Source organism: Leptinotarsa decemlineata, unplaced genomic scaffold (genome assembly GCF_025532065.1).
Source record: "Leptinotarsa decemlineata unplaced genomic scaffold, Ldec_3_MD MMD2_tig00026328_RagTag_RagTag, whole genome shotgun sequence".
Lineage (NCBI taxonomy): Eukaryota > Metazoa > Arthropoda > Insecta > Coleoptera > Chrysomelidae > Leptinotarsa > Leptinotarsa decemlineata.
The window spans coordinates 5,652,337-5,664,476 of NW_027412688.1; the positions used below are offsets into that span (position 1 = coordinate 5,652,337).

Sequence of the window (12,140 nt, forward strand, 5' to 3'; positions counted from 1 at the left end):
ATTCAAATAATAGTTGAAGTTTTGGTTGAAGTTTTTATTGTATTTAAAGTGAAATAAAGTTAACTTTGGTTTGAAGGTGGTTGACAATGTTTCGTAGTGTATTTCATCAGTTCAGACTTCCATTGTCTAATATAATATAAATTGATTCGAAATCCCTGAAAAAAATGAAAAGATTAACCAAAAATAACAATTTTATTAAAACAAAAAACTGAAATTACACGGAAATAACATACAAGCTATAACCAGAAAAATTAAAAATTCAAATATTAATAAAAGCTGAAAATTAAAAAATATTATTAACAAAAATGAAAAATAAAAATTAAAAGATTCCAAACCAAGTTACGTCACGACGTTTCGATTGTTAATATCCACAATCGTCTTCGGTTGATAACTGATAACCCAGTTATCATCTTTTAATTTTAATTTTTATTTTTCATTTTCGTTAATAATATTTTTCAATTTTCAGCTTTTATTATTATTTCAATTTTTTATTTTTCTGGTTGTAGCTTGTATGTTATTTCCGTGTAATTTCAGTTTTTTGTTTTAATAAAATCGTTATTTTCGATTAATCTTCTTTTTTTTAGGGATTTCAAATCAATTTGAATTATATTAGACAATGGAAGTCCGAACTGATAAAATAAAGTTAACTTTAATTATTTATGCAGTGTAGTCAATTATTGGTCAACCTACGGGGAAACACGTAACAATATCAAAAATACGCGACGAACTGTGGCTGCTTATCGTTTTGATGTTCAAATCAGTACACTTCGAACTTCACTGTTGAAGAACTCTTTCATTTGGAGAACTGCGTTTATTTGAAATAAACATCCTGAAAATATTTTTCCATATAGATTCAATCCCCAGCGCAGCGACTCAAGTCCAGTGTGCACAGGCACCACTCTCAGATCGACTTAAGAATTTTCCTGTAGTGTTTGTGGTTTGTCTAATTCAATTCACCGTTTTAGAATAGGCACAACTTTCACAACAATTCAATTCATCTCTATTGAAAACTCTCAATTACTGATTCTTTCATAAAAACTCATAGGCGTAACAACTCGTTCGAGAAGGTAATTTACGTCATTCACTATACACTGCACCGGATTTTATTATTTAAACAAAAATAAATCAAATTCACCGGTCGACGTTTAATTTCCGTAATGACGTAATCCTTTTACAAGTAATTCCATTGAGAGAATTGAATGTAGTTCATCGTTTTGACTCTCTAAATCTCATTCACAAATTGAATACCTGATATAACATAATGTGGATTTAATAATTTGTTTACGAATATTTAAAAATGTATTGAACACGTGGATTTTGGTCAACAACCGTATTCATTAAGCTGGTTAATGAGCAATGATTTTATTTAATTTTATGTTATGGAATGTCAGAGGGTCGAAATCTACTTAATTTCTATTTAGAGTAGTATGCCATTTTTGTTGATTCAAAATTGTATGTTTCAATTATATTTTTCATGGATATCCCATCAGAAATAGAAATCAAATAATGAGTGTTTTTAAAAAAAATCAACATGTTGATCTAGACTAGGGCTGAATTGTGCGACTTTTCGAAAACGTTTGAAAAAGTCTATTATTAGTGACGCTCAGTAACTTAGACTTTCAATGTAACTCCTCTAGGACCCCTATAGGACTCCTCACCCACTAACTTCAAAACAAACGGAGATATTGGCACAACTATGAGGAGACCTATAAGAAGTGCCACTTCGGGTGTGCCACATTTGGGACCATTTCTTTCAAGTATCTGTTTGAGTGATAAAAATATTTTCAGTATCAGTATTTTACTGTATTTTTGAAGGACTTTAATTATTTCGAAAACCAGAGCCCGAACACAAAGCATTATTGATTCAACACCAGACACCGCAGTTTCGAACCGCCATAGGTCTCATCAGTGATGGTCGTCTGAACAACGATTACATTACTGGACTTGACTATCCTTAAAGGACAAATCTGAGTAAATAAAGGGACATCTGCCATTAGGAAAACGATATCTAGAGGATCGAGAACTAATTCTGTATCTGTATCTGTAGAGTAGTGTGGGTGAGTGTAGGCCCACATGTGACCCATTGTACATCCTCCCGAGGAGTTGTCCTCCTAGGTCATCGTCCATCCTGTCCTTTCCAGGAAGGTGGACAGGTCACTGGGAGACATTTTCTTTATATAGGCAGGTGTAGGCCAAGACTCGCCGAACACACACTCTCTTATTGACGATAACTCCGGACCTGACAGTTTCATCTCCCTGCATAGAGGTGTGTCCACTAGCCTCATATTAAGGAGGTTTTTCTTTAGTTGACATTGGCCAGTCAGAAATCCTACTGTGAGGCGTAGATTTTTCCTGGTCATCGCCAGATATTTCTTCGGCGTCAGCTTTCCAGGGTCGCCCAGGGTAACCCAGGCAAGATTGCATCCTTTGATTTCATCCCAGCTCTTCAGGGATTGAGCATGGGTGTGACGTTTGGCTAGTTCTGTAATTGTCAAAGTCATCAGGACATAGGTGTCACTGGATCCTAAAATTCTTAGTCCAGCCGCTTCCTTGGCTAAAGAGTCGCCAATGCGATTACCGTTACTCCTGTCGTGCCCTTTAACCCACCTCAGGATAATGTCATTATCTACCGAGGCTTTGGCTAAATCTTGGTGGCCCTATAGTACTAGCCCTGAGGTAGCACGTTGTCTGTTCAGGGCTAATAGGGCTTGTCTACTATCAGTGTAGATTGTTATGTTTTTGCCAGAAATTTCTTTTCTGGTTTCGAGAACTGATTTCTCGGATGTCAATGATAAACGAGAACTTTTCAAGGCGATCACACACAAAGCCAAGCTATGACATCAAATGTCGACGACATATGTCCTCTGTCTTTTACTGCAGAGTTCACTGCTAGGCAACTAGAACCAGTGCCCAAAGACAACGCAATTATGTTAACAACTTTGATATCTGAGAATTGAGATCTCTATCAATCCCACACATGGCGTCTTTGTGAAGGAGGATGTTTTCGACTTTACTTTTTCAGGGTTGTCCTTTAAGGACAGTTGAGTCCAGCAACGCTCGACTGCTGATACCTAAGGCGGGTCGAAACAGCCTGTCTGGTGTCGAATTATATATGTGTTATGTTTCGGCTCTGGTTTTCAACTAATTGCGTTGCAGTGACAGCTGAAGTGATGGATAGAGGACGAATCTTGTCGGCAGTCGATGTTGAAGCTTGGCCATGCAACTGACCCCTTGATGCCTCATTTATCTTTGATTCCCGCGAAATGGACACCAATATGTCTTGGCACAATCATGTCGCTAGAATTGCAAAGGCTGCATCTCAAAAGCTTGGAGCACTGTTCTGAACCACTGGACTCAACAGCTTTTGATGCTTCATAAAGCTCAGATCAGATTTTTTTTCGAGTATTGTTCTGATGTATGAAGCTCTGCCCCAAAGATACCCTGAAGTTGCTGAATTACATCCAGAAAAGAGTCATCCGCCTGATTGGAGACGATAACTTCACGTGCAACCTTGATAAATTGGAGCATCAAAGAAAAGTCGAAGATTTGTCTCTCTTCTATAGATAATTTCCCGGAAAGTGTTCAAGTGCCTTGGCACATTTGATTCCACCAAGAGCGGTACATATCAGAAATAGGCGACGAACTGTGGCTGCTCACCGTTTTGAGCTTCAACTCAGTACACCTCGAACTTCACTGTTTAAAAAGTCTTTCCTTTGAAGAACGGCGTTTATGTGTGATAAACAGCGACTCAAATCCAATGTGAATCGCTACTCTCGCGCAGGCACCTCTCTGAGAGCGCCTTAAAGATTTTCCTGTAGTGCTTGTGTTTTGTCCTTAAAAAAAGGAGTTCTCTGTCGATCCAATAGATGGCGTCTTCGTGGCAAGGGAAGATTTCGTCGACCTTACTGACCTCAATGATGTTTAAAATGTACATCTCAAGATTTAGGAGGTACCTCTCAATTTTATAAAATGTTAGCAAATATTATTCACGTTCAGTTCTGTTGTACAACTAAAAATTGACAACTAGAAACATTCTAATTCTGAAGACGTGTTATTATGGATTCTAGGTTTCACAAACAGAAATTCTGGATATTTCAGAAATATTTTTTCAATTGTAGCAAAATAACGTCCTTTTATGGGTCCTTTCAGTCTGAAGAACAGGGAAAAGTAGCAGGGGGGTCAAATCTGGGGAATACGGTGGCTAAGGCATGATTACCGTGGACTCGTCCATTGGACTTTACTTTCGAGGCCATAACTATATAGTCATGATTCGTCATCAGTTATGACTATTTCAAACAAATTTAGCCGTTGACGTTAGTCAACAATTCTTGAGCGATGCTAATGCGACGGTTTTTTTAGTCAAAATTCGGCAACTTAGGAACGAACTTTGCTGCCACACGCTTCATGTCCAACATTTCCAAAAAAATTGCATGGCATGAGCCAACCGATATGCCGACATTCTCAGCAACTTCTCTAATAGTGATTTGACGATTCTCCATGAAATGTTTCTTCTTTTAAAGAAGATATATATATATATATATATATATATATATATATATATATATATATATATATATATGTATATATATATATCTATATATATACAATATATTTCAATATTAAATTCTACAAAAAGGATTTGAAGCTTTATATCTTCTATTAATAATCTGCGAGCGCTTTTGACAGTTGGTAGTACTGTCATCTTCTAGGCACCCTTCAAACTGAACTGGTCATCCTGTTGTCTGTCTCTTTATACGGTCAGAGCGTCTTAACTCAGGTATTTCAGGTACTTTAGGTAAATTTGCCTGTATTTGTTCTGCATCAGGTACTCTTCTTCGTGTTAGATCTCCTCTAGGTTGTGTTGTGTTTTGATCTGTACTTGTTCTTCGATGAGTGATTTATGACTGTTGAATTTCTGGATGTTCAAGTTTTCCCAAATGTCCATGCGGTTTCTCTTGTTGACTTGTTTTATGAGTTTTATGTTCTCTGGTGGGGGGAAATTATGTTTGTTTTGTATGGCGTGTTGCAAGGTTTGATTTATATACTGTTGGATTTATGTATGCCTTTTCGTGCTCATGACTAGTTCACCGGATGACCGGATGACCAGTTCAGTTTGAAGGGTGCATAGAAGATGACAGTACTACCAACTGTCGAAAGTGCTTGCAGATAATTTATAGAAGATATAAAGCTTCAAATCCTTTTTGTAGAATTTAATATTGAAATACTCAAAATAAAGGAAAATTAGTTGCATCAATCAAAATATATATATATATATATATATATATATATATATATATATATATATCGCCATATATGGCATATAATTCTCACATACAGCAAATTGAAGCTGTACAAAGAAAGTTTTTGAAATTCTTGTCTTTTCGCACTACAGGTATTTACCCCCAAAGGGGAATTGACTATTCCATCCTTTTGAATCAATTTAATATTATATCACTGAATACACGTAGACTTCTCAATACCGTCACATTCCTCTATAATTAAATAAATAATAACATCTCCTGTACTCCGCTCCTACAAAAAATAAATTTTTATGTACCACGCCTCAACTCAAGATACGAGAAAAAATGTCATTGTCAGAGTACTAGAACAAATGTGAATCTCAAAGCACCAGTAAATTTAATGTGTTATACCTAACTTTATTTAGTATGTAACATGTGTGACATTAATGTCTTTGAACTTTATCAAGGACTGTATCTTACATAGAACCTTTCACTTATAGTTTTTTTTCTATAACTTTCATTTGTTTTATGTCAACCTTGTGAAGGCTTATTCATTTATAATATGTCAATTGAATCTAATTATATTATTTCATTCATATTATTAATATCATTTGTAATTTGCCAATTTGATGTGTAATATGTGAATTTAATTGAATTGAATGTTATTTTTTTAGTATATTTTTTTAACATTTCCTGTTATTGGGTGTACACCTGTTGGAAATAAAGTGCTATCTATCTATCTAAATCACCGTATGCCACTGGTGACAGTGGCATACGGTGTGTTTTTGAGTACTGTATCCCATTTTTACACGAACTTGTGACATTTATATCTATAATAGAATCTTTGAGTTTGAATTTGTCTTCGTCAGTACCAATACCTCAAAGTGTTCATCACTTAATGTTTTTCTCTTTGGCGTATCAATCATAGTTGCAAAAGAAAAGCCTGTCTACTGGTGCTGATGAAGGTGAGCATATATTATACTTAAGTGACACTTTTTTTAACATTGGGTATTCATGTAATACTTGTAAATTAGTTCTTTTGTCTTCCAGATATCTTAATTATTCTAGCTGAATTTTTGTAGTTTCATTGCTACTTTCACTGGTACCCTCAGTACCCTACCTACTTCTTGGTTATCTTGGAAATCCGTGAAATCAAAAATGTCGTCCATATTTTGGTCCCCGCTTTCATCTGATTCGTTGTAAGATTCATATTCCATCTGTATTTTTGCAACATTTATTATAAATTTTTTATTATCTTCCAAAGATTTTTTTGGATTTTTCACAATGTTATACCACTTTAGTTTAAATTTGGGAAGCAGAACTGCTGCTATAATTGGATCTTTCAATTCCAAATTTACAATTTCATCAAAACGAGTATTTAAACTCTTCATGCACATTTTTGCTAAATGCCCTTCTCCATATTTCAATTGATTTTGGGTTTCGGCAATGAGTTTTTAATACTTGTTAATTAAAGAAATAAGACTGGGCGACAAGTATCCAAAAGATACAGTGTCTTAACCTTGTAACAAATCTAACGTTGAAGCCAAAGGTTTCATAACTAAGCAGTATCCTTCCAGATTCAATGGTTCAGTATCTTCGAAATGTTCTAAAGATAAACTTTGTAGCAGAATTGAAAGTTTCTCTTTTACTTGCAAAATCTGCGCAACTGCATCATAAACGGAGTAAGATAGTAAGACTAGATAGACTAGATAGTTAGACTTTAAGGTAATTATTGAACAAATTACCTATTGTAAGTGAGTCATAAATACAGTAATATTGGAAAACTGAAAAACAACTAAAATTTTCAATTATACAGAGTTCTCAAAAAAAATGGATAAAAAAATTTTCACAAATGAAATTAATTTCATCAGGGTTCTTTATGAGGAATGGATAATTGATATGGGAATCATGAAATGGCCACGCACATACGACATAGATTCTGATTCAACGAGATTGATTGGTATTTGGTATCTTTTAGTGATAGTTCAGCATCCCGTTTTCGAGGATGCTGAACTTCGAATTTGGGTATCCCAACCCCATAAACGGAAGAAAACAAGCCCCAAGTGGGATCTACTGCACATTTTTGATATATGAGGCACTCTAATAACTAATTTTTCGAGGTGGCAAAGTGCTAAAATTGTGCGATAAGATACGCCTGCATAAAATAGGGCTGTTTGGTCTGGTTCTCATTCATCGAATAATTTAAAAGTATCCGAAGATCGAAAAAAGTATTCAGTATTCGGATACTTACAAATTTGGCCACGGATGCGGATACTGAATACAAAATTTGAAAAATATTCGAATACAGCTTTCGAATACATTTAAAGTATACGGATACTGTATCCGAATACAGAAGAATTCGGATACTACCCAAATCTGAATCTGATGGGGACTGCTTTGGGGGAGACAGAATGAAAATTGATGAATAAATGAATATTTCTTGAGAAAAATGTAAACTCCCTTTATTTTTTGAACAGACTGCGTACATTGTGGCATATAGTATTGATAAAAAATTTCATCCACATGAAAAACTACCAATTCCCTGGTGTACTTCAAAGTTTCGGACGAAGACCCATCCTCAGAACCTTACGACTGTTTGTCACCGAAAGAGACACTTCTCTTCTGTCTGTTGCAACGACAATTCGTAAAAAAATCTGCTTATCCGAAATTTGAAATTTGCACTACTACTCCCCTGATTAATACCACGAAGGGTGTTGGATTATATCCAACAGGTGTCACGTACATACATAATTCTCTCTCGTACATACGTTATCTAGTCCAGCTTTGATTCAGTCAAGACTATACAAATGACATTTGTGTCTTTCTCAAAGGATGTCTTCAAGCGATTCATTGCACGTGGTTTTACTGAATTGGAGATGGTTTAGCATTCCTACATTATTGTTGATGAACTTGCTAGTTCTAATATTTAAGTTATGTTGAGTTTTATTGTTTATGAAATGATAAAGACAATATTATTATTATTATATTTCAACGCACTAACTCCTCCTTTTCTTTCCAGCATGGCGTTCCATCACGTTGCGTTATTTTTTACGTTAATATTTTTGTGGCACATTCTGGCAAGCGCCCAATCCTCCGTAGAAAATAGAAGAAGTTATATGTCACCAGAAAAATCGAGACGCCTGTTTCTTCACCAACCTCTGAGGTCTACGAGGAAAATCTCCCAGAGGGCATTCCAAGACATGGACCTCTTCACTGCCAGAGGATATGGCAAGAGATCGTCAGACTGCTTCGGCGGGAGGCTTTGTGGAAAACGGATCCCTGAATTTTCCGGGGCTAGGCTGTATGGGAAGAGGAACATCGATAGAAATCAACTGAAATGGTAAATCTTTTTTTCTTTCAGAAAAACACACGTTCATGGAAATTTGAACTTATTTCACCTTTTATGATAGTGATTCGGATACTTTTTGATAACTTCGTAGAAAAATGATGTTTTCCCGGTCAGGATTGATTGCATTTGTCATATTTTTAGGTTAAATGGTCATCATTCGTTTCGAATATGATACATTACATAGTCCACTATTGTTTCACACACTACACCGGAAACGATTTGATCTTCACAAACCTCGTGAAACCTCGTGAAGATCAAATCGTTTGCGAAATTACTATGGATCTACATCAAATAACGGTCAAGTCCATCAGAAAAAATTCTACTATTGTGCTTTCACTGTGGACTAGGAAGAAATAAATTTACAACCATTACTCTAACTGTCATTACCAAAGACATAACCGACGAAAACATCAAAAAGACCACAAAATAATTTTGGATGACCGCAAAGTGAAGTTGATCGTGATAGTTGAGGCCTTAAAGATATCAAAGAAATATTTGGACATATCGGGCATGAATATTTGAGAATGTACAGAGTGGGTGCCCAATCGACCATAAACAAAAACGAATTGATGATTCTTAGCAGAGTTTGGAGCTGTTCCACAATGAAAAACCCGAATTTTTGCGTCGATATGTGACATTGGATGAAACATAGCTCCATCATTTCCCACCATAATTAAAACGATAGTCATCTCAGTGGACTGCACCTGGTAAACCGACCCCAAAGCGTGCAAAGACGCAACAATCGGCTGGCAATGTTATGGTATCAGTATTTTGAAATGCGCATGGTTCAATATTCATCGACTATCTTGAAAAGGAAAAAATTATCAACAGCGCCTATTACATATCATTATTGGAGCGCCTGAAGGACGAAATAGCAGAAAAACGCCTCATGTGAAGAAAAAGGAAGTGACAATGCCCGGGTCACAAATCACCGAAAACGATGGTAAAATTGCATGAATTGGGCTTTGAATTGCTTCCGCATCCAGCGTATTTTCCAGATCTGTACCTCAGCGATGTATTCCTATTCCCAAACCTCAAAATAATGCTCACTGGAAAAAAAATCACGCCAATGAAGAGGTAATCTTCGGAAGATGAAGAATTTTCTTCATCTCTATGTTTTCGACGCGTGACGAGAAAAGTATGGCATATCTGGCGATTGGGAAAAGTGCTTGTTTTAGATGTATTCTTCTAAAATATTTAAATAATATTTTTCCTAGTTTCATGCCTTGGAATCATAACCCATAATCAATTGCTGTACCATTTAAGCCATCTAGAAATAAAATACTCTAGAATTTTCTTACGCCGCAACCTTTTTTCCAGTAATATCTGGAACGTAGATACGTATTTATTATCAATAACTTTTGGAGCTTTCCATAAAGCAAAACTCCAATTGAAAAGCAAAAACTAGTGCGACTAACAATCAAAAGTATGATGGATCTAATGTTGCATGATTTATCGGTACCCTGGTAATTTCAAAATACAGGGTGGGGCACCGAAAACGAAACAGATCGAATATCTTCAAAACACATGTGTTCTCAAAAAAATGCAAAAACACGTCGATTTGTAATCCAAGGGGGACACCTTTCTATCATAACCTCAACTGTCATACCTCTTCCCCCACCCCTCGGTGACTATCACCCAAACAATTTGAATAGGGAAAGTAGTAAGTGTGATACATCGTTGAAAAGGTAATTTCATAAGGAATTCAGCCATGCCAATTTTAGCTACCTAACTTGATACTTCATTCGCAAGCTAATTTGACATAAATTCGGTTGCATGTTCGGACAATGCATTATGGAGTTTTTCTAGGGAAAAAACAAGATGCCGGCTTCACAATGGCGGACAAGATTTGCCATTATAGTCCGATTTGATTCAAAATTGATAAGTAGAGGTTTTCAGGGTCGGAAATTATGAATTGTTTTTCAATGGAAAAAATCAAGATGGTGGCTCCAAAATGGCAGACGAAATTTGTAATTATGGTTCGAATTAACCTGACACCGAAAACGAATTCTTCAAAACACATGTGTTGTGAACATAATGTGAAAACACGTCAATTATAAATCCAAGGGGGACAAATCCTATCGTCACCTCAACTGTCATACTTCTCTCCCCACCCCTTGGTCACTCATACAATTTGATTAGGGAAAGTACTGAGGGTGACACAGCATTGAAACGGTAATTCCATGAGGAATTCAGACATGTGAGTGTTCGCTACTTAATTTTTCATTTTGGCGCTCTATTGCAGGAAAAAAAACTGTTTCGTTTTTCAATTCACATTTCATTTGAAAAGTAATGTGAACAATTCACGAAAAAAAACAAAAATTGAAAAATCTACATAACTTGAAAATTGGAAAATTGTGCATAAATTTAACTAAGATCACTCCAAACTACATTGATTCATAGTATATGCTCGAAGTGTTCTCCATTCACTGCCATACATGAGTATAAGTTCGTCTCAAAACGTTGCCTGACGTTTTGGAGCATGTCTGGGGTTATTTGACGACATTTGGTAATAATACGTTGACGTAACTCTGCTAACGAACCTGGCTGAGTGGCGTATATTTTACTTTTTAAATGGCCCCACAAAAAGTAATCTAAGGGGGATAAATCTGTAGATCGCGGGGGCCATTCAATGCATCCTCTTCTTCAAATCCAGTGTCTGTGAAATCTTTCATCCAGGTACTGACGAACCGCTACAGCAAAATGTGGAGGAGCTCCGTCTTGTTGGATTATTAGGTGATCCTCAAGGTATCGGTTATCGTTTTCTATTATGTCCGTTAACGTTGGATCACCGGTATCTTCGAGTAATTACAAATGCATATCCCCAGTCAAATTACCTGGTATGGACTAATAATGGACCAATAATACGATCGCCAAATATTCCAGCCCAAACATTCGATTTTTGTGGGGATTGCGTATGTACCCGGTGAAACACTCTTGGATTGTAATCTGACCAGTACCAACAATTATGTCGATTGACAATCCCGTTGAGATAAAATTTGCAATCATCCGAAAAACAAATATCGAAAACGAAATTTGGATCTTGTATAGCACGTTCACTTATGATTTCACAAAATTGTATTCGACGATCAAAGTCGTCTTCGTTGAGTTCCTGAACCAGTTTAATTTTGTACGGATGGAATTCGTGAGCTTTCAAAATTCGCCTGACGGTACTTCGACTTACTCCAGATAATTCTGCAAGCTTTCGTGAACCAAGAGTTGGATCCGCATCAAACCTGTCCTAAAACTGCTACCTCCACTGCTTCGTTTCTTACTGGGTTTTCAATTTGACGTGTTTTATTTGCCACAGATCCCGTTTGTCGAAATTTTAAAATTAGTTCCAAAACGTATTTACGATGTACGTTTTCGTTTGGGTGTTGCTCATTGAAAATTCTACTGGCTTTGTTGGCACATTCATTATTTTTGAAATAATATTCAATTATTTCTACCCTATCCTGAATAGAATAAACCATTTTTTATTTCACTCGTTAATGTACCTAACTGACGTACTACTGAAACTACAAGAAACTGACACAAATAAGCACTGAAAG

General features: G+C 36.1%; 1 protein-coding gene across 1 annotated transcript in view; it reads left to right on the plus strand.

Moving 5' to 3' along the window:
- LOC111508559 (uncharacterized) overlaps nucleotides 1–12,140 on the plus strand; it is a 117,090-nt gene that overhangs the window by 82,390 nt on the left and 22,560 nt on the right. Inside the window, exon 2 of the mRNA XM_074182110.1 lies at nucleotides 8,260–8,580. Coding sequence (XP_074038211.1) covers nucleotides 8,261–8,580 — 320 coding nt within the window. The 5' untranslated portion in view covers nucleotide 8,260. The remainder of the gene's footprint in view (nucleotides 1–8,259; nucleotides 8,581–12,140) is intronic.